General features: G+C 42.2%; 3 protein-coding genes across 3 annotated transcripts in view; all 3 read right to left on the bottom strand.

Moving 5' to 3' along the window:
- The window catches only part of LOC134193701 (uncharacterized), a 149,615-nt gene extending 131,323 nt beyond the window's left edge, over window positions 1–18,292 (bottom strand). Inside the window, exons 1-2 of the mRNA XM_062662539.1 lie at window positions 18,221–18,292; window positions 37–18,162 (exon numbers count right to left, since the gene is read on the bottom strand). Of these exons, the coding sequence (XP_062518523.1) occupies window positions 37–18,162; window positions 18,221–18,292 (18,198 nt within the window). The remainder of the gene's footprint in view (window positions 1–36; window positions 18,163–18,220) is intronic.
- Window positions 18,293–19,506: 1,214 nt separating this feature from the next.
- On the bottom strand, window positions 19,507–24,502 carry LOC134193703 (cell division control protein 6 homolog). The gene is made up of 9 exons (XM_062662540.1): window positions 24,271–24,502; window positions 21,664–21,854; window positions 21,493–21,593; window positions 21,182–21,279; window positions 21,064–21,126; window positions 20,927–21,003; window positions 20,598–20,695; window positions 19,712–20,078; window positions 19,507–19,645 (listed from the first exon to the last, which is right to left on the bottom strand). The coding sequence occupies exons 1-9, from the start codon at window positions 24,500–24,502 to the stop codon at window positions 19,562–19,564; spliced, it is 1,311 nt and encodes a 436-aa protein (XP_062518524.1). The 3' UTR covers window positions 19,507–19,561.
- A 66-nt stretch (window positions 24,503–24,568) lies between these two features.
- Window positions 24,569–26,286, bottom strand: LOC134193866 (eukaryotic translation initiation factor 1-like). The gene is made up of 3 exons (XM_062662715.1): window positions 26,175–26,286; window positions 25,938–26,101; window positions 24,569–24,872 (listed from the first exon to the last, which is right to left on the bottom strand). The coding sequence occupies exons 1-3, from the start codon at window positions 26,203–26,205 to the stop codon at window positions 24,726–24,728; spliced, it is 342 nt and encodes a 113-aa protein (XP_062518699.1). The 5' UTR covers window positions 26,206–26,286; the 3' UTR covers window positions 24,569–24,725.
- Between the last annotated feature and the right edge of the window lie 277 nt (window positions 26,287–26,563).

Raw genomic sequence — 26,563 nt, forward strand, 5'->3', positions numbered from 1 at the left:
GGTGAAGCTCGTTACCACCAACGAAGATCCTCTCACCTTCTCCGAAAACGTTAAAGTCAAAGTCACCTCATCGAGATCCAAAGTGAAAGAACTTAGTGTAGGAACAGAAGTCTCCGGTGTAAACGTTGTCACTTGAATTCCGTTAGTTATGCCAGCAATGGCGTTGTTTGTTGTATCAGTCACCAGCGACGTCTTGAACGTAATGAACGTTGTCTCGTTACTAGTGCCTAGGTTGATGTTTTCAGTGATTGCATCGACATCGGCGACTGCCATACTTACATCAATTACTGTTTGATCAGCATTGGCGGAAACATCACCGCCCGTCAACAGCCGAACGTTCGTGCCTGGCGATGAAGTTGAATTCTGAATTGTCAGAAGACGCGTATCAAAAGAATCCGAATCCACCGCCTCGTCAAAAGTAAGTCTCAAGAGAGCTGAATCCAAATCAAAGTCAAACTGAGTCAACATCGGCCTAGTTTGATCACCAATGTAGTTGTTAACCTGCTTTCCTCCACCGTCGGTTACAGCGAGAACGTCCAACCCTTCCACCCCATCAATGGTGCTGGCAGTCAGGGTAAGGTACGTGTCTTTGTTCTGAGTTGCTAAACCGTCAGTTTTCTTGATCAAGTTTAGGTCACTAGGGTCCAGCTTGATCACAACAGTTAATCCATCCTTCGTTGTATTAGGCGTGCTCTTGCTACTCAGAACAACCTTTTTATCTGGAGATGAAGTTGCCGCGTGCTGAACAGTGATCTCGTCTACCTTGAGAGTGCTGATCTTGACAACGTCCGTGAACGTCAGAGTAATACTTCCAATGTCAAGATTCACACTGAACTTATCAAGCCTAGGACCCGTCGAGTCTGCAGTGAATGTTTCAGCCTGCTTACCGGTCGTCAGAGCAACAGCAGCAACATCACGAAAATTCTTAAACGCGTTAGCCTCGTACGAAACAAACGTATCTGTTTTTGCCGTAGCAATAGTGGAATCTGACTTCAGTGTGACAAGAACATCTTGAGGCAGATCTATAACGACTTCTCTTTCGGTACCAGTTGTACCTGTGGTACTTCCAGTTAACTTCAACGTCGTCCCACCTGTGCTATTAGACTGCATAGTAAACAACGTGTAGTTCAGAGTGTCGACTTTGATTGGTTCATCGAAAGTCACCATCATCTTTCCCGTGTTCAAGTCGAGGCTAAACTTAGACAAAATCGGTGATGTAATGTCTAATGTAAAGACCCTCACTTGTGTTGCATCTGTGTTTGAGATTTGAGTAATATCATTGTTCGACATGTCCTTGATTGCACTGCTTGCAAGAACAATAAAAGTGTCGTTTATACTCGTGGCAACCAACATGGATTTCTTTAACTTGGCACCATCATTAGCAGACAACTTGACGACAATCAAAGTTCCATCTCCAGACTCAGTTATGCTGTCTGTAGACAATTTTTCTTGCATAGTAGCGTCAACAGTGCTTTTCAGACCTTGGATGATCACTCCGTCAGCTTTGAAAGAAGAAGCAAGTACCGTCTCATCAAACTCCAAAGTCAACGTGCTATTGGACAAGTTCAAATCAAAGTTACTCAGCTTTGGCTTGGTAGTATCCGGTACAAAGCTATATAATAGTGTTTCTGACACGTTAGAAACACTGCCTGAAGGGTACTTTGGAAGCTTGTTCCCCGCCATGTCTCTTACAAAATCCACTTCCTCAATGGTTAGAATACAATCAGAGTCCTTGGTACACAAAACCTTCTTGGCTTTAATGTTGTTGAGATCATCCGCGACAATCTGAAGCACAACTTTTCTTCCATTACTACAAAATGCCGGATCACAAACCCCAGACTCCATCAATCGAAAATAGCCCGGATCACCTTGTGGAGTCAACCTTGCATCACGAAACGCAAGCTTGGTAAAATTGATACTGTCTGTATTAACCGGTTCCGTAAACGACAGTGTAAATCTGCCAGAATTAAGATCAAATTCGCTGAAACCGCGATCCGAGCTGATCTTTGGTAGTGTAGAGTCGGAAATGAGACTGCTTGCCTGTTTGGCTGAGCCGTCTCTTACCTCAGCAATTCCTTCACCTACAACGTCCGTCACAGCTGAGTCTTCCAATGTCAGGTAACAGTCGTCCAGTAAAACGCACATTTCAGCCAGCTTAATTTCGTCGAGGTCGCCATCACTAAAATCAATTTTGATTGCAGCCTTGTTGCCAGGAAGCACTGTGCTGGTAGTCAGTGTGTGACTTACTGTCCTGGTGACAGCGTTTTGCAATGTCAGCCTGGTTACAATCAGCGAGGAGCTATCCACAGTTTCGTCAAAACTAAGAGTTAACTGGCTGGCATCCAAGTCTAAATCAAAACTGCTTAGTTGAGGTTTCGTCTTGTCATCCGTGTAGGTCTCCACCTGCTCGCCATTTAGAATTGTTCTCTCAATCACCTTGTTGCCACTCATGTCCAAAATAGCATCGGGTTTAATCACCAAATACGTAGTCGCCTTGTCGATAGCAAGACCATCTTTCTCCTTCACCGCATTGATATCTGTTGTCTGTATCACAAATTTTACCGTTGTTCCGTCTGTGCTGTTACTCGATCCGTCACTCAACGTGTATGACTGAGTTGCGCTAGATGCAGCATTCTGTAGTGTAAACTGATCTCCTTTCAGCGTGCTGGCATCCACTGTTTCATCAAAAGTCAAAATCAACGTATTAGAATTCATGTCAAGATCAAATGATACAAGACTAGGACTCATCTTGTCTGCAACAACGAGTCCAGCTCTGAGAGCCGTCTTAGCTTCAGCATCATTGCCAGCTACATCCTCGATACTACCACCAGTTACAGTAATGAAAGTATTGGTCGTAGTTGTTCCAAGAGTAGTCTCCTTTTTCAAACTATTAAGATCGCCGTCTGTCAGAGAAATTTCTGCTACAGTACCTGTGCTCGTGCTAGAAGCAGTTCCGGTCAGCTTCAGAAGAGGAAGTACAGAAGGATTGGTAGAGTTGTGAAGAGTTACCGTTGTCGACAAGAAAGTTGCTCCATCAATGTTCTCACTGTAAGTCAACTTAATCTCTCCGGTATTCATATCAAGAGTGAAGTTCTTGAGAGTAGGTTTTAAAAGGTCAGCGGTAATCGTCGTAGCTTGCTTTGCTGCTGTGTTTTGAATAGCTTGAACATTTGTTCCAACCATGTCCTTTACAGCACTCGAAGACAGACTCAAGAACGTATTAGGAACATTCGCACCTAGAGGAGACTTGCTTCGAATAGTCGCCAAATCCGTTGCAGTCACTGTTATCTCAACACTAGCTGCATTTACTTCTGATAAAGCTCCTCCAGTCAGCGTGATGAGATCAGAACCAGATGCATTAGCAGCAGCCTGAAGAGTAAATTCTGTCGCCGTAAGTGTGTTTACATCCACAGTCTCATCAAACGTCAGCTCCAAAATGAGGGGAGGAATTCCTCCAGTCATTTTCAACTCAAATGATTCCAACTGAGGCCCAGTGGAATCCTTCGTGTAGTTGGTGACTTGAATAGCCGAACCGTCAGCTATAGCGATGGCTCTTCTGTTCTCAACGTCATTAATCACACCAGAATCCATTAATAGAAACGAATTCGATCTCGATGTCACCAACTGATTATTTCCTTTCAATGCGTTCAGATCAGCCTTGATGATGTCGACAATAATTATCTTATCCTCAACACTAGTGGTTGAGCCACCTGTTAACCGATGAACAACGGTACTCTTCCCTGCATTAGCAAATGACACCTTCTTTGCATCAAGAGTCGCTGGATTCACTCGCTCGCTGAAAGTCAATATCAATTGACCCTCATCCATATCAAGATCGAACGAAGAAACGGATGGGCCTTTTGTATCCGGCAAAAACGTAGTCACTTGCTTTCCAGCAGTATCCGCAATACCATCAACTTGATTATCTGACATGTCACTGACTGCACCATTCGTGAACGACAGAAAGGTAGTTTCTTTCGAGTTCAAGAAATTATCTCGAGAAGTAACAAAATCAACATCAGCTGATCCAAGTTGTATTGCAATGATTTCACTGTTGCCTGGCGTTGAGACACTCGAAGAAACTGTAAGCGTTCGCTTCAAAGATGACGAATCCCTGTTATTAGCCTTGCTTTGCACGGTAAAGGAAGAAACTGCCACACTGCTCTTGTTCACCACTTCACTAAAAGTTAGTGTGAGAACGTTGTCTGACAAATCATAGCTGAAATCCCTCAAAACTGGCTTGGTTATATCATCGTCCACAGTACCAGCTACTGCAGTGTCTTCCTGCGCTTCTCCCTTATTGCCACTCAAGTCCTCAATAGCGCCAGCCTTCAGAGTCATGAATGTATTCGAGTTAGAAGTGGCGAGACCCGCATTAGCCCTAATTGCATTGAAGTCCACCTCACCAACCGTCAAAGTAAGTACATCAGAGTCATCCGTCGGCGTAGTAGTCGCTGCAGTCAGAGCTTGTGTATTAGAAGGAGAGACTGCCTTGTCTTGGATTGTCAAGCTTGTTACAACAAGATCTAAACCCTTCACTAGTTCCGAAAATGTCAGTGACAGCAGCGCCATATTGAGATTGAGAGAAAATGAAGTCAAAGCTGGAGCTGTGCCGTCTTTAGTAGACTCTTGAACCTGCTTTCCAGCAGTGAGTGCATTGATCGAGTTTCCTGCGGTATCAGTGGCCAGTCCAGCTTTGAAAGTCAAGAAAGTGCTATCTGCATCGACAGCCAGATTTGGATTTTGCAGAATTGCATTGACATCTGCAAGCAACAAGGATACGTGAACAACAGTCGAGTCACTGCTCGTTGTGACGGTACCACCAGTCAAAGTACGCAAATCAGTACCCGGATTATTTGAAGATTTCTGAATAGTCACAAAATTTGAGTTAAAAGAATTTTTCTCAACTGGTTCATCAAACGTTAGCTTAAGCAGACTACCATCTAGATCCAAGTCAAAATTTCGTAAGACTGGTTTAGTACTGTCAGCTGTATAAACATCTACCTGCTGACCTCTTCCATCAGTCACAGCATTCACATCAAATGAATCGACACCATCAATCAGACTGGCTGTAATTGTAACAAAGGTGTCTCCTTCTTTTGTTGCTAGACCGGCAGTTTTCTTCAGAGAGTTCAGATCGGATTCATTCAGACTGATCACTATATTGAATCCGTCCTCGCTAGTAGTCGACTTGCTCTTAGCAGTTAGAGAAACTCGTTTGTCTGTCGCAGACGTAATGGCATGTTGCAAAGTGATCTGATCAACCTTCAACGTGGCAAACTGGACAACATCATTAAACGTCAGTGTCATCACACCACTGTTCATGTCGAGACTAAACTTGCTCAGACTTGGACCAGTTGTATCAGAAATGTACGTTGTCACCTGTTTCCCAATAATTAAAGCATCACTACCGAGATCGAGGTAATTCTTGAATGCGGTAGATTCATGAGTAAGGTAAGTGTTAGACTCTGCAGTAGCAATTGAAGAATTTGACTTAAGATTGACGAGCACGATTTCTGAAAGATCCACAACTACTTCCCTCACAGTACCATTGGTAGAAGTCGTGCTGCCTGATAGTTTTTCCGAAACACCACCAGTGCTACTTGACTGAAGGCTGAATCTCGCATAGTCTACAGTGGAGACCTTGACAGGCTCATCATAAGTCAGAGTCAAAGAATTCGAGTTCAAATCAAGAGTAAACTCTGAGACTACAGCTGGTGAAGTATCCTCAATGAACTGCCTCACTTGCAAAGCGTCCGTATTAGAAATGACAGTAACAACATTATCAGACATGTCCTTGATAGCTTTAGACGCAATAGCAATAAACGTATCATCTTTCTTCGTTGCCAAGGAAGTCGAAACTTTTAATTTCTCTGCATCAGACAACGACAGTGTCACTATGATGGTGGTACCATCAGCAGACGTGCTCTTGCTATCTGTAGATAAAGACTCTTGCAGACTAGCGTCAGTAGCGCTACGTCTTCCCTGAATAGTCAAACCATCTGCTGACAAAGTAGTTGCCGAAACCGACTCATCAAACACCAACGTCAGAGTGTTGTTAAATAAGTTCAAGTCAAATTGGGTGAGCGTTGGCGAAGTGGTATCACCTTCTAATTTATGTAGAGTCGTTTCAAGAAGATTTGTCACACTACCTGATGGATACATTTGAAGACTGTTATCATTCATGTCCATGACAAAGTCAACTGCCTCAATAGTCAGAATGCAGTCAGAGTCTTTAGTGCAAAGATTTCTCTTTGACTTGATGTTATTCAGATCATCGCTGTGCAACTGAAAAATGACAACCCGATCATTCTTACAGTATGATGAATTACACTCAGCTGCCTTAGTCAACATGTAATATCCAGTTGTGCTGGATGAGGTGGTCAACCTAGCATCACGCAAAGCCAACTTAGTGAAACTTAACGTACTGACATTCACAGGCTCTGTAAATAACAGAGTTAAACGACCAGTATCTAAATCAAACAAACTAAACTGGCTCATTTTTGGTTGAGTCGTGTCTGCAGTGAATGAGTTCACTTGAACTGCTGAGCCATCGCCCTTGCCAGCAATGCCTAAACCCACCATGTCCTTCACAAATGAGTCCTCATGTGACAAGTAGCAATTCGAATTCGAAGTGCAAAGCGTCAACAACTTGATTTGATCAAGATCAGCTACACTGAAGTCAATTGTTAGAACAGCTTTGTCTCCAGCTTGAACTGCGCTGGTTGTAAGAGTGATTTCAACAGTTTTGGTCGCCTTGTCCTGCAATGTCAGTCTGCCAATCTCCAAAGAGGACACATTCATTGTCTCAGTAAAACTCAAAGTCAGCTGGCCAGAATCAAGGTCAACGTCAAACTTAACCAGGACCGGTTTTGACGAGTCTGCAGTAAAATTCGTCACCTGTTTTGCGGCAGAAACAGCTATCTCTGTTACGGTGTTCCCACCCATATCCAAAATGGCATCAGGATTGAGAGACAGAAATGTTGAGTCCTTGTCAATGGCAAGTCCAGTCTTAGCCTTCACTTCGTTAATGTCAGCAACTGCTACAACAAAAGTGACTTTTGTACCATCAGCGCTAGAGCTGCTTCCTGAAGTGAGAGTATACGTTTCTGTAGTGCCCCCAGCTAAGTTTTGAAGAGTGAAATACTGACCAGACAGACTACTGGAATTGACAGTCTCATCAAAACTCAAAGTCATAGTATTGGAATTCATATCTAAATTGAAAGACACCAGATTCGGACTTGTGATGTCATTAACAACACTAGAAGATTTCACTGCTGTTCTGGCCTCTAATTCATTGCCAGCCACATCCTTGATCAAACCAAGAGTTACGGTAAGGTACGTATTGCTTCTTGTTGTCCCAAGACCCGTCTCCTTCTTCAGTGCATTCAAGTCCTTAGCCAACAAACTGACAATGGCAACAGTGTTTTCAGTCGAAACAGCTGTACCGCCAGTTAACTTTAGAAGAGGAGTCTTTGTTTCATTTGAAGTACTGTGAATGGTGACTTTTGTTCCAGCAAACGTTGCACCATCAATCCCCTCATTAAAGGTCATCTCCAACTGCCCTTCATTCAAATCCAGAGAAAATTCGTCCAATTTTGGTTGAACAAGATCAGCAGTAATAGCCTTAGCTTTCTGAGCTGATGTGGGATCAATTGCCTGTATGTTATTCCCTGACATATCTTTCAGTGCACCAGACGCAATGCTCAGAAATGTACTGTTGACAGTTGTACCTAGTGGCAACTTGCTTCTAATGGTCAATAGATCAGTTGCAGAGACCTCAATCTGAACTGTTGCTGAGTCTTTCGTCGAAGGAATTCCTCCAGTGAGAGTAGCCAACTCTGTGCCACTTCCACTAGCCTTCGACTGGATAGTGAACTCTGTTGGCAAAAGTGTGCTGGAGTCTATGGTTTCATCAAACGTCAGTGCCAATATTAGAGGTGGAGTCCCATCACTCATTTGCAGTTCAAAAGACTCAAGTTTGGGCCCTGTGCTGTCAGGAATGACCGACTTAGCTTGGATGGCATTAGATGCAGTAATTGGCGTCACCTTATTGCTGTTCATATCCAAGATAGCATCGGAGTTTACGACCAAATACGTAGTTGACGTGTTAGCCGCCAGTCCTGTCTTGGCCTTCACCTCATTCATATCAGTAGAAGAAATCACAAGGTTAACAGTAGATCCGTCATTGCTAACGCTGCTTCCACTCGTAAAACTGTAGGAATCTGTCGCACTAGAAGCCAAATTCTGCAACTTGAAGTGCTCACCTCTTAATGTACTAGCATCAACAGGTTCAGAGAAGGTCAATGTTAGTGTGTTCGAATTCAGGTCGAGATCAAATGACACCAAACTGGGTCGATTCTCATCTTCTGTCACACTAGTTGCTTTCAAAGCTGTTCGTTCTTCTGCATCATTTCCAGCCAAGTCTTTCATAACGCCACTCTCAACAGTAATGTAAGTGTTATTAGTACTGGTCGCAAGACCCGTTTCCTCTTTCAAGTTGTCCAAATCTGAACGTGTTAAAGTAACCTCCGCCACAACACTGGAATTCACAGTTGCACTGCCTCCTCTAAGTGTTAAAAGTGGCTTGCTGGTCTCATTACTTGAACTGTGAATTGTCATCTTTGCACTGGACAGCGTAATAGAATCCATTGCTTCATTAAATGTAAGTTGCAGTTTTCCTTCATCCATGTCTAGAGAAAATTCATTCACTTTTGGCTGAATGAGGTCAGCAGTTATGTTGCTAGCCTGTTTAGCATCATTACCAGCAATAGCCTGGACATTCTGAGCAGCCATATCTTTCACGGCTCCGGATGCAATGCTGAGAAACGAGTTACTAAGAGCAGTCCCCAATGGAGATTTGCTTCGAATGCTTGCCAAATCTGCAGCAGACACAGATATCTGCACGGTAACTGCATTAGCTGACGATGGAGTTCCGCCAGTTAGAGTCACAAAATTAATCTGAGTAGCCACTACTGATGACTGCAATGTGAACTTAGTCACACCTAACGTACTGGCATTCACAGTCTCACTAAACGTCAGCTCCAATATCAAAGGAGGTGTACCTCCGACCATCTTCAGCTCAAATGATTCTAATGTAGGTCTTTCAGTATCGAATGTGTAGCTCGTTGCTTGAATAGCAGATCCATTACCAATAGCTAGAGAATCAACCCCTTCTACGTCTCTAATCACCCCAGCATTCATTAGCAAAAACGTATTAGAATTAGCAGTTGCCAACTTGTCATTAGCTTTGATGGCGTTAAGATCATCATCGCTCAACTGCACCACAATTTCCTGGCCTTCGAGGCTTGCTGTGGTTCCACCTGACAACTTGTGCGCCTGTGTGCTGGTCAAAGCGTCCACTATTGACATAACATTTGCAGTCAAAGAAGTAGGATTGACTCTCTCACTAAACGTCAACACCAGCTCGCCAACATTCATATCAAGACTGAACGCATCCACAGTCGCCTGCTTAGTGTCAGATATAAATGTCTTCGCTTGCATTGCAGTTGTCGATAAAACAGACCTAATGTCGTTGCCAGCCATGTCCTTGACAGCCCCAGTTGCAAAAGACAAATAAGTACTATTTCTTGAATTCACAAAATCCTTTTTCGAAGTAATGAAGTCGACGTCTGCTGCACCTAACTTTATGGCAATCACATTGCTGTTATCTGCTGTTGTTACTGTTGACATAGAAGTAAGAGCTAAATCTGTAAACCCTGAGCTGTTCATCTTACTCTGAAGAGTAAAAGACGTTACTACAACACTGCTCCTATTGACTACCTCAGAGAATGTCAGTGTCAGAATGTTGTCTGATAGATTATAAGTGAAATCGCTAAGAGTAGGCACAGAAGAATCAGGAAAAACCCTCCCGCTCACAGACAATGCCCCCTCTTGTCCCGTTCCCTTGTTACCACTCATGTCTTCAATTGCGTCAGCCTCCACAGATGTGAAAGTGTTGCTGATTGATGTTCCAAAACTAGGATTTGCTCTGATCGCGTTTATATCCGCTGCACCCAAATTCAGTGTTTGAACATCACCATTCACAGTCGGCGCAAGAGTAACAGACGTCAGCTCCTTCTTGTTACTGGGATTTGTCTTGCTTTCCTGTACAGTAATGCTGGTCACCACTAAACTTGCTCCCTTGACAGTTTCAGAAAATGTCAAAATCAAACTCTCCGAGTCCAAATCCAAAGCAAACGAGTCCAGGGAGGGAACAGTTCTGTCATCTGTAAAAGTGCTGACCTGAACTCCCATTGAAACGACAGCAATAGAGTTTTCACTAGTGTCATTAACTAGACCTGCACCAAAAGTCAAGAAAGTTGTTAAATTACTGACTGCCAGATTCACGTTCTTGGTGATAGAGTTGATATCCAGTGGAGCTATCGTCAAATCCACGACAGTCTGATCAGCATTGGTTGCTACTGATCCTGCAGTAAATGTATACTCATCAGAACCAGGTGAAACAGCAGACTTCTGAATTGTCAAAAGCCTGGAGTTGAAAGAATCTTTGTTAACAGGTTCACTGAAGGTCAACTTCAACAAAGGACCATCAAGATCAAAATCAAAGCTTTTGAGAGTGGGTCTATTAGCGTCCTCAGCAAACACGTCTACTTGCTGAGCTTTTCCGTCTGTTATAGCAATCACATCAATACCATCTACTCCATCAACAGTAGTGGCAGTCATAGTCAAATACGTATCGCTCTTAGATGAAGCAAGACCAGTAGTTGTTTTCAAAGAATTCAGATCCTCCTCGCCGAGAGTAATCACAACTTTCAGTCCGTCAGCAACAGTACTAGCCTTACTATTTGACGTCAATGTCACAGCTCGACTAGAGATGCGTGTAAGACCATGTTGGAACGTTATCTGACCTGCAATCAATGTGCTCACACTAACTACATCATTGAATGTCAGTGACAGCTCGCCTTTGTTCATATCGAGACTAGACTTAGTCAATGACGGACCTGTAGTGTCAGGCGTAAACACATTTACTTGCTTGCCTGTCACAAGTACATCACCATCAACATCGCGAAAATTTTTGAAAGCACTAGCTTGGTGTGTCAAAAATGAGTTAGCAGTACCAGTAGCAATGCTAGCATCAGACTTCAACGACACCACCACAGCCTCTGTCAGATCTACAGTAACTTCCCGAACTACACCAATTGTACTAGTAGTGCTGCTAGTAAGCTGAATCTTCCTTCCGCCAGTACTCGTGGACTGAAGAGCAAACAGCATGAAGTTCAGACTGTCAACCTTGATCGGTTCGCTAAATGTCAGAGTCAACTGATTAGCATTGAGATCAAGACTGAAGTCAGACACAGAAGGTCCTGAGACATCCTTACTGAACTGCCTCACTTGTTTTGCATCTGTATTGGGTATGACTGCAACAGTATTCTCTGACATGTCTTTGATCGCAGAACTAGCCACAACAATAAACGTGTCATTCTTTGCAGTTGCCATGGAGTTAGATGTCTTCAGCTTGGCGCCATCACCGGGAGATATTGAAACTGAAATAGATATGCCATCACTAGAAGCAGTTGCACTGTCTGTCGATAATTGTATCTGCAAAGAAGAGTCGTTTGTGTTGTTCTTCCCCTGGACTGTCAGCCCATCAGCTTTGAAAGAAGCAGCTCGGACTGCTTCACTAAAAACTAGAGTCAAAATATCAGTAGAAAGATCCAAGTCAAATTCTCTGAGAACTGGTGCTGTGGTGTCAGGCGTAAACGTTTGCAATATAGTCTCTGAAACATTCTGAACCCTGCCAGAAGGATATTTAGGAAGAGAGTTTCCAGCAATATCTTTAACAAAGCCCTCGTTCTCAAATGTAAGAATACAGTCTGAATCCTTGGTACACAAGCCAGTCCGGATTTTGATGTTGTTCAGGTCATCTTCATGTAACTCAATGATGACTGTCTTACCACTGGAACAGAATGAAGGTTCACACTTTGCTGCCTTCGTCAATTGATAGTAACCAGTCTCACTAGCCTCTGTTGTCACTCTGGCTTCACGCAAAGACAGCTTAGTGAAGTGCAGAGTGAGTACATCCACTGATTCCGTAAACAAAAGAGTCAATCGACCATTGTCCAGATCAAACACGCTAAATTGACTCATCTTTGGTTCTGTAGTGTCCTTGGTAAATGTATTGACTTGAACAGCTGAATCGTCACCTATAGCTGTAATAGCTCTGCCTGCCATGTCCTTCACAGTTGAATCTTCAAACGACAAGAAACAGTCAGCTTTAGATGAGCACAGTGCTAACCGCTTTACTTCATCAAGATCAGTCACACTGAAATCAATTGTTACAACAGCCGCGCTACCAGGTGTAGAAGTACTAGAAGTTAGACGATGACTTACAGTATTGTTGACCTTGTTCTGCAAATTCAGCTTGCCAATAGTGAGAGTCCTCTCATCCACGATCTCGCTGAAGTTTAGCAATAGCTGACCAGAGTCAAGGTCGACATCAAAGTTGTTCAGAACCGGTTTGGTTTGATCACTAGTAAAGTATGTAACCTGTTTTCCTTCAATAATGGTAATCTCGTTCACTTTATTTCCACTCATATCCGAGATGGCATCTTCAGTCAAAGCCAAAAACGTGGTCTGCATGCTGATGGCCAAGTTAGTGTTTTCTTTTATTTTATCAATATCACTGCGTGGTATGACAAAGTCTATGCTAGTCCCGTTTGCACTGGTACTGATTCCTGATGTAATTTTGTAGAAGTCTGCAGGGCCAATTACTGCAGGCTGAAGAGTGAAATGCTGCCCTCTCAAACTACTGGCATCTACAGTCTCATCAAAGGTCAATGACATAATGCTCAAATCCATGTCTAGATTAAATGACACCAAGCTGGGCCTCGTTGTGTCAGCACCTATACTCATAGCTTGCAACGATGACCTCTCCTCCATCTCATTACCAGCAACATCTTTGATTGCTCCAGCACCTACAGTGATGAAAGTATTACTAGTTTTTGTCCCCAAACCAGTCTCCTTCTTCACCGCATCCAAGTCACTGGTGACCAACTTAACAACTACTTCTTTGCCAGCGATGGTAGAAGCGTTACCTCCTGTCAACTTCTGCAAAGGAGTTGCTGTTGCATCTGAAGAACTGTGAATAGTGACTCTGGTTCCATCAAATGTTGAAGCATCCATGTCTTCATTAAAAGTTAGTTTCAACTCCCCTGTGTTCAAGTCCAAAGTAAAGGTTTCCAACTTTGGTAGAACAAGATCAGCTGTAATAGCACTAGCTTTACGAGCATTTGTTCTAGGAATAGCATTGACGTCTCTGGCAACCACATCTTTCACTGCCCCCGTTGCAACACTCAAGAAAGTCATGTTAACACTAGTGCCAAGAGGCCATTTGTTTCGAATTGTTACCAGATCAGCATCTGAGACTTCTATCTGAACAACTGCTGCATGTTGAACTGACGGTTTTCCACCAGTTAGAGTAAACAAATCTGTAATCGACCCATTAGCCTTTGTCTGCAACGTGAATTTAGTTGGAGACAACGTACTAGCATTTACAACCTCATCAAATGTCAGCTCCAATATCAGAGGAGGAGCTCCATTAGTCATCTTCAGTTCAAAGGAAGTCAAAGTAGGTCCAGCTGAGTCAGAAGTAAAGTTGCTCACTTTCATGGCAGCAGATGCCGTAATCTCTGTCACCTTGTTGCCATTCATGTCCAAAATAGCATCAGAGTTCAGAACCAAGAATGTAGTTAATTCACTAACAGCCAACCCTGTTTTAGCCTTTACTTCGTTCACATCACTGTCAGGAACAAAAAATTCTATGATAGTTCCATCAAAGCTGCTGCTACTGCCACTCTTAAAGCTGTATGAAGTAGTGGCTTCTGAGGCTGAGTTTTGCAAAGTGAAATGCTCACCTTTCAGTGAACTAGAATCAACAGTCTCAGAAAATGACAGTGTCAGCTTGGCGGTGTTCAAATCAAAGTCGAAAGACACAAGCTTTGGACTACTCGTGTCCTCAGCAACAGCCGCAGCTTTGAGTGCCGTGTTTGGTTCCACGTCGTTACCAGCTATGTCTTTAATTGCTCCCGCTTCAATCGTTATATAAGTGTCGTTAGTGCTTGTTGATAGTCTGGTTTCCTTCTTTAAAAAGTCTAAGTCACTTGCTACCAATGTAATCTCAGCCACAGTCTTTGGACTTGCTACAGCAGTACCACCTGTCAGTTTCAACAGTGGTGTCTGTGTCTGATCAGTTGAACTGTGAATTGTGATATTGGTCGCACTCAAAGTAGCATTGTCAATGTCTTCATTAAAAGTGAGTTTCAGCTTGCCTTCATTCATGTCAAGCGAGAATTCCGTCAACTTGCCTTGGACAAGATCTGCAGTAACTGCACTAGCCTTAAGACCCATAGCACGTGCAATCATTTCAACTGTATTGTTGGATGTATCACTGACAGCTCCAGAAGCAACACTAATAAAAGTGTTGTTTACATCCGCACCAAGAGGAGATTTACCACGAATGTTAGCAAGATCATTATCCGTCAGTGTAATTTGAACAGTTGCAGCATCAGTGGAAGATGGTGTTCCACCAGTAAGAGTAAAAAAGTTTGTGTCAAAAGCATTCTTCTGCTGCTGCAGTGTAAACTTGGTTGGTACTAATGAGCTAGCATCAACAGTTTCATCAAACGTCATTTCCAAGATAAGAGGAGGCTTTCCCTCACTCATTTTCAACAAGAAGGATTCCAACTTAGGACTTGTTTCATCTTTTATGTATGTTGACGCTTGAAGAGCTGAGCTATCTGCAATTGAAGTCGCAGCAATGCCTTCAACATCATTTATCACACCAGCTAACATCCGAACATATGAGTTGGACGTAGCAGTAGCCAACTGGCCATTAGACTTCAATGCATTTAGATCAGTCTTTAGCAACTCTACAACAATGACTTTGCCCTCTGTACTATTAGTACTTCCGCCTGTCAGTTTATGCACTGTTGTACTATTTGCAGCATCCACAATAGAAATAACAGAGGCGTTGAGACTAGACGGATTCACCCTCTCACTGAAAGTCAATCGCAGTTCTCCTGTATCAACATTGAGAACAAAAGAAGACAGTTTTGGTGCCTTTGCATCTGCTGTAAATGCAGCTGCAATTTTTCCATTAGTATCCGCAATGGCAGCAACTTTGTTTCCAGACATATCAGTGACAGCAGAATCAGAGAAAGACAAGAATGTATCATTCTGGTTATTTACAAAGTCTTTCTGAGATGTTATATCATCAATATCATCAGTACCAAGCTGCACAGCAATAATGTTACTATTTTCTGTTGTAGTGACTACGGAAGTTGCTGTCAACTGCCGTTTCAATGCACCTGAATCAGATCCATTAAGCTTGCTCTGTAAAGTGAATGATGAAACAGTAACACTGCTCTTGTTCACCACCTCATCAAATGTCAAAGTCAGAATATTGTCTGAATGATCATAGCTGAAATCGCTTAGAGTCGGCTGTCCTACGTCTTCTTTCACATTGCCTCCCACAGCTGAAATGCCTTCCTGTCCATCTCCTTTATTGTTACTCATGTCGACAATGGCACTGGCTTTCACTGCCATAAACGTGTTAGCTGCCTTTGTACCCAGCTTTGAGTTAGCTCTAATGGCATTGAAGTCTGCTTCCCCCAAATCAAGAGTCAAAACATCACTATTAGCAGAAGGGTTGGCTGTTGCAGAGGTCAATACCTGCTCGTTCCCTGGCGATGCAGTCTGCTCATCCTGAAGTGTGAAGCTAGTTATAAGCATTGCTGACCCGTTCACAGTCTCAGAAAATGAAAGAGTCACGTTTCCAGTATTCAAATCCAGTGTAAATGACTTCAGCTTCGGAGCAGTTATGTCTTTGGTAAATTTCGTAACTGCTAATCCACCAGCTCTGCCATCAATTGAGTTCTTGGTATCATCTTTGACAAGAGCAGCGCTAAAGGTGACAAATGTCGTTACATTACTGATTGCCAGGTTGACATTCTCTTTAATAGCACTCATATCAGCTGCATTCAGGGTCAAATCCAAAACAGTCGTGTCGATACTTGTGACTGTTCCTCCTGTGAGAGTGTGTTTGTCTATTTCAATCGTTGCTGCTGACTTTTGAATAGACAAACGACTAGCATTGAAAGATCTCTTGTCAACAGATTCATCAAAAGTTAAACTCAGAAGTGATGCATCCAAGTCAAAGTCAAAGCTGACCAGCTTCGGTTTCGTGGTGTCACTTTTGTAAACATCTACCTGCTTCCCTCGACCATCAGTTACACCAACTACATCATTTCCATCCACACCATCTACCGTACTGGCTCTCAAAGTAAGAAAAGTATCATTTTTACCAGTAGCCAGACCAAAGGTACTCTTCAATGTATTCTGATCAGCTGCATCCAAGTCAATTGTAACATCAAACCCATCACTTGTAGTGGATGTACTCTTCGTCGTCAGAGTAACTTTCTTGTCAGTTTGAGAGGTAGCCGCATGCTGGACGCTAATCCGATCAACCTTCAGTGTACTCACTTTGACCACATCATCAAATGTAAGAGTCAGTGTGGAAGCATTCATATCTAAACTAAACTTTGTCAGAGATGGTCCTTGAGAGTCTTCGGTGTACACATCCACAGCTTTCCCTGTAGCAAGGTCAGCACTAAGCAAATCAATAAAGTTCTTGAAAGCACTAGATTCATGTGTCAAGTAAGTATCTGTTAAACTGGTAGCAACCGTAACATTAGACTTTATAGAAACTAGTGCAGCCTCTGAAAGGTCAACAACAACTTCTCTCACAGTTCCAGTTGTCATGGTGGTGCTACCTGTTAGCTTGACCTCAGTTCCACCAGCAGCTGTAGACTGCAGTGTAAATAATGTGAAGTTTAGACTGTCAACTTTAACTGGTTCATCAAATGTAAGAGTAAGCTGGTTGGTGTTCAAATCAAGGCTAAATTTAGATAAAACAGCTGCTGACGTGTCATTAGTGAACCTTCGAACTTGCTTTGCTGCTGTACTAGAAATAGGCTTTACCGCATTCCCTGACATATCGTTCATTGCAGATGTAGCTACAGCAATATATGAATCCCCTGTTTTGGTAGCAATGTTCGTTGACATCTTCAGCTTGGCACCATCTGCAGGTGCTATGTCCACTATAATTGTTGCACTATCAGATGACTCTGTGGTACTCTCAGACGTTAGCTTCACCTGCAGTGACACATCCGCAGTGTTACCATTTCCTTGAATTGTCAAACCATCTGCTTTCAAAGTTTTCGCATCAACTGTCTCCGAGAATTCTAGTGTCAAAGTGTTTGCATTGAGATCCAAGTCAAAGTTATCAAGAGTTGGAGATGTAATGTCTGGTACAAATTTATGTAAAAGTGTCTCTGCTGCATTGGCTGTCGTACCCGACTCGTACTTGCCAAGTTTGTTTCCCGCCATGTCCTGGATAAAATCATCTTCTTCCAAAGTAATAATACAGTCAGAGTCTTTTGTGCAAAGACCTCTCTTAGACTTGATACAATTGAGATCTACATTATCCACCTCTAGTACCACAGTTGCACCATTCTTACAAAATGCAGCGTCACATTTCCCGTCCTTTGTGACATTGCAGTAGCCAGTTGTGCTCGTCTTTCCTGTCAATTTGGCATCTCGAAATGCTAGTTTAGTGAATTTCAGTGTGCTAACGTCCACTGCTTCAGTGAAAGCAATAGTTACCCTCCCCGAGTTAAGATCAAATTCACTAAAACCAACAGTTGCACTGATCTCGGGTGCTGTGACATCAGGAGTAACAAGTGCCGCTGCAGTATATGGTGACCCTTGCGTAAACTCTGTCGTACCATTCTTCGTGCCAAAGCCTGCTTTGACCTCTAAAAAGGTGTTTGTTGTATTCGTACCTAATGTTGTCTCCAGTTTAATGTTATCTAAGTCTTTGGCATCAATTGTGCATGATGCTTGATCATTGGCAGCATCTAGTGTCCCATTACCTGAGTTTGTCAAGGTGACATTTTTCACACCATTGGCTGTCGAGTGGATAGTCACTTTGGAACAGTCAGGCTTCACACTTAACACTGAGTTAGCTTCGAACGTTAGTACTAAAGTACTAGCATCAACATCCAGACTCCACTCCTTGAAGTTTGGTTGAGCAGCTACAAACAGCAACAATATTAACTTTTTTGTCTTGGCCATTCCTTTCTACAAATGGATGCAACACTGACAAATAACAAGCTATTAACTTAATTGCAAAATTTACAAGATAAACAAGCTGATGGGCATTCACAGGATTAGGTATAGATGTACCAACCCACACGCGAATCCGACCCATTCACGAACAGATTCTTTCCATACACAAATATGAACCATTCGCGGATGGATTGAACCATTGGCGAATTAGTTTAGAAGTGTTTGTGAAATTGTTACTCATACTCTCTCATGCAATCTGTCAGCTCATATCTTTGGAATATGATGTAAACGTGAACCGTCGAGTTGATTAGTTGAGTTGAAATTGCAAACAAATTAAAGTCAACAACAAAAAGAGAATTTCAATTAAGAAATTTTATAACAGGTAGATTGACTAATCGGTAAGCTCTTTCTCGTACGTAATATCAAAACCGTGGAGTTTCCTTGCAGGCTTCTCCTGGAAATCTCAAATTTTTAACCCGTATGCAAAGTTCCGTACTGTTCAACCCATTAGCAAATGGTTTAGATTCGCGTATGGGTCGGAACATAGATACCATAGATTACTCAACACAAACAGGCAGCCAATCCAACAGGCTTGCAACCAAACAAACACACATAACATTAGAACAGAAAAATACAAAAAACAAACCACATACGCCATACAGACTGTATTCAGAGCTCAATACTCAATATCAACAAGCCACGCCCATGTCTCCTCCAAAACTCCCCGAAAGGGGACCAACAAGCAACACAACCAATAATCAGTAATACAATCCCAATCCATTCCAAATACACCACAACTCCACGGATTTCATACAACAAACGAAATACACAAATGACAGTAGGCGTGGTCAAGGGCAACTCACCTGCTGAGACTAGCAGCATTGTCCACACTGCGGCCCACGAGGCCTGCGTCAGAGGGTTTCGTCGAGTTCCTGCCATCGCCTCACAAACGAACGAGCGTCGGACGACGAACGAGAACGCTTAGACGGCAGTGGAGGGGATGCAAGTGCCGATAGAGCACTCTTGTCAGAGAAGTGATAAAAATAAGACGCTCGCAATCGCCTGCAAGCGCGCTAACAAACTGCAAAACGACAGAAAGCAAAAACACTGTTAACTACCGGTTCCCGCGCAAAGAAACGGAAGCCATTGAAAGAAAGACAAGCGCGCTAGCACTAACCTGTTTACGTTCAAACAGAAGATAATCGCGTCGAATAGAGCGTAACGAAGCTGTCTTGCAACGCTACTCGTAGATCGACCGGCTGCACCACGCTGACGTCGTACAGAAATGTCTGGTGGGAGGAGCCATTCACAATGAGGCGTGACCTAGCGACTATCGACAAATAAATAGTAGATCACGTGACGCTGGACGACACACATTTGCCGACAAAAAATTTGTCACTAAAACAGGTTGCTAAACAGAGCTCAGAATACTCTGCACAAAAACTTCGTTGCTAATAAATCGATGCAACTCACTTTCCAGAACCATTAGCTGCACCTAGATAACAAACAATCAATAATGCATTAATATTAATGACTCCATTGGACAGTTATTGATGCCCACCTGTCTCAGACGTACTTCTTTAGCCTTTCCTATACATAAAACTCCGCGAGCTTCTAAAAGACTACAAACGTTTACAAAGTCACTCCTGTCGATGGAGTCGACTTTGTGTTCAAGACAAATGTGCCTGTATCGATTGTAGAGTTCTCCGAGTGTCGCCATTTTTCGTTTCTTCTCTTTCCAGAGGACCAGGATGGTGCACATGGTGAGTTTCTGCTGAAGTGGGAAGTCCGGTTGACTCAGTGAGGATCTCGATTGCCAGTCGGTAGACATCATGTTTGATAGAGACACCAGCTGGGTTTGTCCAGAATTGTTCTCCACACGTCGTCGTTTCGAGTTTCTCTCAAATTTGGATTGTTCCACAGCTCGCCTATGAGACATGAAAAGCAATTAGCTATACATGAAACAACAATGTCTACCATTGTGTAACAATTTGAGAAACATTCCCTGTGTGAAAGAATATAACCTCTTGTTTAGAAGGACAGTGTTATGAACTAAACTATCTGTCTGTCTGTCTTTTGTTGTTTGCAAGGGCTTTTGTATTGTTTACAAGAACTGGTTTGCTTTTACAAAATCCTAGCATATGTACAAGTAGAATCTCTATGAGAATAAGGTAGCTGTCTGTCTGTCTGTCTGTCAAAGAACGTTTATTGAAAACATCATGTCTGTCTGTCTGTCTGTCTGTCTGTCCGTCCATCGGTCCGTCTCTCTGTCCGTCTCTCTGTCTGTCTCTCTGTCTGTCTCTCTGTCTGTCTCTCTGTCTGTCTCTCTGTCTGTCTGTATATGTAAGCTAAACGTGGCAACTGACACAATTAGTTAAATAAATTCTTAAATTTCAGCCAAAAACAAAACTAAAGAAACATTAACACTATTCTGTCGTGTTTCACACCTGCACATACTGAGAGCTTTCCGAATGTCACCAGTCACTGCAGCAACTTTCCTTGAACAAAATTCAATAGACAAACTGTCCAACTCTATCCCAGATACCTGACACAATAGTACAGTTTAACACCAAGTATGTGGTAATCATAGTATACCATCAAATCAAAACAATTTTGCCTACAACACACTTCCATCCAAGTCAACTCAGACGCAACACAAAAATACTGACTTTACTTGTGTGTATAAATGCATATACGTAATGTGTGCATACCACATGTAATTATGGCTAAAATGCTATCTCTTTAAGTTAAAAAATCCACGACTACTACAACCTACCGTTTTCATTCTCGCTTGAATGATAGTTTGTATCTGCTCCTTCGTGTACGGGTTGAAATGCAGAAGCATTGGCTTGCCTACATCAATACAACAAGATGCATGACTCAAGCAGTATATAACAACAACTTTCTTCCTACATGCATCTCTCAAGTGAATCCTACATAGAACCCTTTCAGTTAGATCCAAAGCATTGGCGATTCCTGAACAAGATCATTGTGTATGAGTCTGACATAATCAATCTGTCTGTCTTCCTACCGATTAGTATGAGTTGTGAGTTTGGGGTAGATGGATATTCAAACAACTTGTAGAGACTGCTAACGTCCAAAGCATCCAGTTCATCAACAATCACAACTCTGTGATGTAAAGTCCAACAAACTATTAATTAGTCAACATACAGTAAACTTCATCATGTGCGCATGTGTGTGACTGTGTGTGTGTGTGTGTGTGTGTGTGTGTGTGTGTGTGTGTGCGTGTGTGTGTGTGTGTGTGTGTGTGTGTGTGTGTGTGTGTGCTGTCGTCATCGTCGTCGTAGTACACCACGTGTGCCTGTGCAAGTACATCCTTACACTTGCTGCACTGTAGCAAATTTCTTCAACTGATCAATGCTCCTTCGTGGAGACATAACCTCCATACAATTGACAAAAACACTCTTAACTCCATAAGCATCCTGTTCAAAAACATCAGCACACTCCGTCATTATCCAAACAGTCACCAACTCATACTGTAACATATCTCACCTTAATCTCCTCAACTAACTTGGTAACACATACTGACTTTCCCGTTCCTGGCGGACCCGACACATAGAGGCTACCAGACGTTCCATGTTTCAAGTGATCAGTTAGAAAGGTTCTAATCACACCACACTCTGATTCTCTGCACAAAATGGTATCAGGAAACGCGGTGCTCAGCGCTCTGTTGATTCCATCGCCTTCATATAGACAGCAAAATGAAAACGTCAAAACATGTTACTGGTGCATTACATTAACGTTAATGTTAACGTTTAGAATACACGTATCAGACTAAACAAAAGAACAAAAAACAGCCTCAGATGATTGGTTAATTAAATTTTGACTGGCAGTGACAAGTATTTGTCAGCATTCGCAAGACCAGATCAGCAAATGATTGACGATCAGGTGTTAGATCGAGTTAAGTGATAGTTAGTGATTTGTAATACCACAACACTCTCAAGATAAAGTAGCACTCTAGACCTGAATAATCTTAACAGGTCTGTGCCCATCACAGTTCACAAGGCAACCATGGTACTAGAGACCAGGGTTCTCGCTACAGCGTGGCAGTATGGTGCTGCCAGAATAATGGTAGAAAGGAGTCCAAAGTCTTACAGCTAAGGACTGTTTAACAATCCCATACTACTGAAACATGTACAATACTATATTACTTAGTAAAGGTGACAATAGCCACAAATCTAAGCTCTTACAACATAACAAGGGATGATAACCTCGTTCGAAACGTACGCATAAATGTTGATTGCAGTCCTGGATGGGCTGCCTCTGATTCTAGTCCCGGATGCCCTTCCAGTGACCCGGAAACTCTTGTTCGGGAAGTAGCACCTAGAATCTACTCTAGACTAGTTTTGGCTTCATGCGAAGCAACAACAGTAGTCCACGTCAATCAACGCCTGACTAGACAGACTCTCTGTAGTGTAGTTTGCAACCCATGAACATCGCTAAGAAGAGCTAGCTTTCTGCCAATCAAAGTTGATTTCCTTGCCAGGGCACTTGAACATATGTTACATGCAATAGTCACAACGCACAGTCTTCCTCACTTCAGATCGGCTCCAGTGCACATGTCCAACTGTAAAAAGCAGACTGCATGCGTCGTGGACCCGTCCTTTCCACCACGTTCCCAAGAATCTCTAACGAGAACCCTAAGAGACTATTTACTGTTTGCTTAAAGAAACAAATACTACTACGGTACAGCACTGGCAAGGTATCCGTGTGTGGTATCACGAATAGTACAAATATCCTGTTATCGCTATTTTTCTGTCTACTATAAAACTAATTTATAAATAACTCTACAGTACAGTTCGTACAGTACAATCATATACATCAGTACAGCTAGACGTATATGATTAAATGGTGTCTGCACTACCGCCATGACAGCTGACAGAACACAATCTTCAGCACGCCTTCCAATTGTATCATAACTCTCGTCGTATTTGGGCTCTTGTAGACAGTAACTCAACATCTCTTGTTACGAAAAGCAAAGCAAAACTAAACGTGTGGGAAGGCATTAGCACTAGAGGCATAGTGGATTTAGCGAGAACCTCAACTTGAGTCTGTATCAATCCATCTTACATGAGACTTCGTTTGAAACTGCAAACGCTTTCTATCCCAATGGTTAGAGACTGCAACAGGAAAATGCACCAGCTGACAGGTCTAGAATACCGCAAGATCAATTTTCTCGCTAGCAGAAACATTCACGTTATTGACTAGCCTGTCAACTCACCGGACCTGACGCCAATAAAAAATTTAAGGAGTTGAACAAAAGACAAAGTAGACAAGTAGCAACAAAAGAACAAGACAGAACTGGAAGCAGGGATACTAAACGTGTGGGAGGGTCTTCGGGAACTGATATCCAAAACTATTTTACGCATCTATAATAGCCGTCTACATTAATGTATTGCAAACGTTGGAGGTCGTACTAAATATTGATAGCGTAAACTCTTGTCATTGGTCTCACTCTTGCGCAGTTTTTAGACATTGTTCTTGAATACCAGACAAATCTAGAAAACCATCTATCCTACTCTGAGAGCAAGGGAATGTCTTCGCAGACAGCTGCTAGAAAAAGTTGGCACCATGTGTAACACGCTCCCACTAAAAAAAAGTCTCAATAATTATGGCACAAACTGTACTATACCATATAACTGGTTTATTTCTGCAGTCTTAAATTACTGTGATTTGAGAATTTAGAAAAAATTTCTGCACTCCACCCAGGAAGGCATTTACTGGCACACACATGTACATGTGTCGGAACAGTGACTTCCTGGGACTGAGCATAGGCCTAAATATCTCCGAATTTTATTTGTCCACACCGTGATGTCTTCACAGAATTCGGAGAAAATAACCAGTTATATACAGTATTAGATACAGCAGTTCAACACTGCTAGTAATTAAAATGTCTAAATTCGTTGTTTATTGTTAAATACTATCAAAAATCAATTAATCTTTTCAGAATATATGTATTTGAATGTCCCGGATACAACCTCTCTAGCTGGCACAAAAAAAGGTACAAAATTGAGCATTCAAAACATAGGACAAAAACTAGAGGCGCAAGTCACTTCCAACACTGTTAAATTCCCTGCCAACAAAAACAGCACAGTTTACCGTCTTCTTTCTCTCCTTCATCGCGCTTCCGTTTCACTGTCTGACGAGAAGCGACTTTAGTACAACGCAGAGATAATTTGCGAATGGGAACGCCAATCATCATCATTCGTTTGAGATGAAGAAGGAACGAGTCTTCAGCATTCGAGTAGTTGTTATCACAGCCAATCAGCGACGCCTGTTCTGGTACCGCTCGTTCACTTGTCGAAATGAGCGCGAAACTTTCGCGGGTCATGTTTGTCACGTGATTGTTGGCGTAGCCTTGGAGTTCGGACCTCTTAGTACGCGAGGTAACGCATATTCAAATCAAATATTATTCTTGTCATTGACTATTCTAGCAATCAACCAAACACCATACGGTAATCACACATGGATTATTGTATTATTACTACAGTATCGTAATATTTCTGTTGGACACCTCGATATGCTAATACATGAACAACAAAAAATAGCTGTTTCTAAAATCCGTGCATTTTCAATTGCTCTTCAGTGCACAGTCCAATTCTTGTCAAAAAAGTTGCGATGTTGTTTCGCTGATCACCCTGAAACTGAAGCACTTCTCCATATTCAGGATGCTCCACAACCGTCCCATTGCAAGCAAATTCCTACGACACAAAAGGATATAACACGATGTCTTTCTACAGCTACATAACTGACTGACAAGTGCTGAATGTCATAACATTGAATTTCTTCACTCAAACTGTAGCCTACATGCAAAAATTTTTATTGTTAATAATTTAATTAAAATAATTGAAGCTAAGCTTTCACCCCACTTCCTTCGCAATGACCCTCAACTGCCCATTGTTTCCTCAACAAATTCTGTCTGTCATCAAATGTCAGGAATTGAGACATAGGGAAGATGGAAGTTTCCCCTGGCTTCTCGGTATCTCGTTGAGTTCCCAAATAATATTAGTATGACAGGAAAAATAATTTTTCACAATGGCCTTTGCAGACTGCTGACTCGTATGTTATATTTCTGTATTTCAAACAAGATCCTACTATTTGCAAACACAAATTAGACTGCTCTAGTAAAATGCTCTCTCCTACACCTCGGTTGTTTGTGATTGGCTGTCTGTCCATTGTGACAGTCTATGGTTGCCATGTACTACCAAACGTGAATACTTGACTCAAGAGCTGTTTGACCAGACTAGAAATGTGACACATTCCAAACAGACATACTCACATTGCCACACACAAAGTGGTCAGCCATAGTAAGTATTAAGTATACTATTTGCTCAGTCCCACAACTTTTACAACGTCCTGCTTCTCTCTGACTCTCAGCTGAATTATGATACTCACTATGAGTTAACAAATATGTAAACGCTTTGGATGAATTTAAATACAGAATTAGCTAAGCTGACAACATTCTTGCAACCAAAAATGCAAACAGTTCTACTAGTACTCCATGAGTGATCCCAGACATAGAGTCAAAGACTACTGTTCAGTGTTTTCTATTTACAAGATACCAATTATCAATTAAATTAAAGGCAGAAACGTGTATTACAAGTAAGATATTTATGCTTGATCTTCTGGAGGTTTTTAAATATTTCCATACATAATGTCACACCAGAAAACTACCGTCCGTCTGACACTGACCCAATCGTCACAAATACGCGAAGTATTCTTGTGAATACTTTGTATTTAAAAACATCTACCAATCGATGACTCACTCGTTTCGCATATCTGACGAGCTTCTTCTTGTCGTAATCGTCTGAGATTCCTTGGACAGTCGTCAATGTCTTGCGACCGTTCCGCTGTTGAATACGGATGTGAATGTGACCGCTCTGTACACCCTTGCTATCCGACGTGTCCGCTGCAGCGTCAGCAAACGGATCTAAAACAAGAAAGCAATCGGACGTCACCTACTGGAGTCCCAAACAAAATGTAAAACGAAGTAAACGTTTCACCATATGCCTGAAGATTCTGGATAGCTGCCATTGCTCAAAAATCACTAGACAAAGAGATGAACGTAGAAAGGTCGCTGACACAAAGATGTCGTAGGTAGATATCAATATGGTTTTATGTTCTTGCATCCCAGACCGTTACTTGTAGACAGTTTGTTTTAACCCAAGGTTTTCAATTAGTCACTGTTTACTACTGTAGTTAAAACTTTTAACACGATGTTAGTTTTAAAGTAACAAATTATAATGTATTGATTAATAAATGTTAGCTCAAAGTGCTGACATGTAAAGTACTACTAAAACGCCTAAACGTTAAAGTTTGTGCGCTGTTGAAAGTGCGCGTAGCCCTCGATGCCCTATCCAATAGAAAATGCGCCAAGTTGTCTCCGTTCAGG

Source organism: Corticium candelabrum, chromosome 18 (genome assembly GCF_963422355.1).
Source record: "Corticium candelabrum chromosome 18, ooCorCand1.1, whole genome shotgun sequence".
In the NCBI taxonomy this organism is placed as follows: Eukaryota; Metazoa; Porifera; class Homoscleromorpha; order Homosclerophorida; family Plakinidae; genus Corticium; species Corticium candelabrum.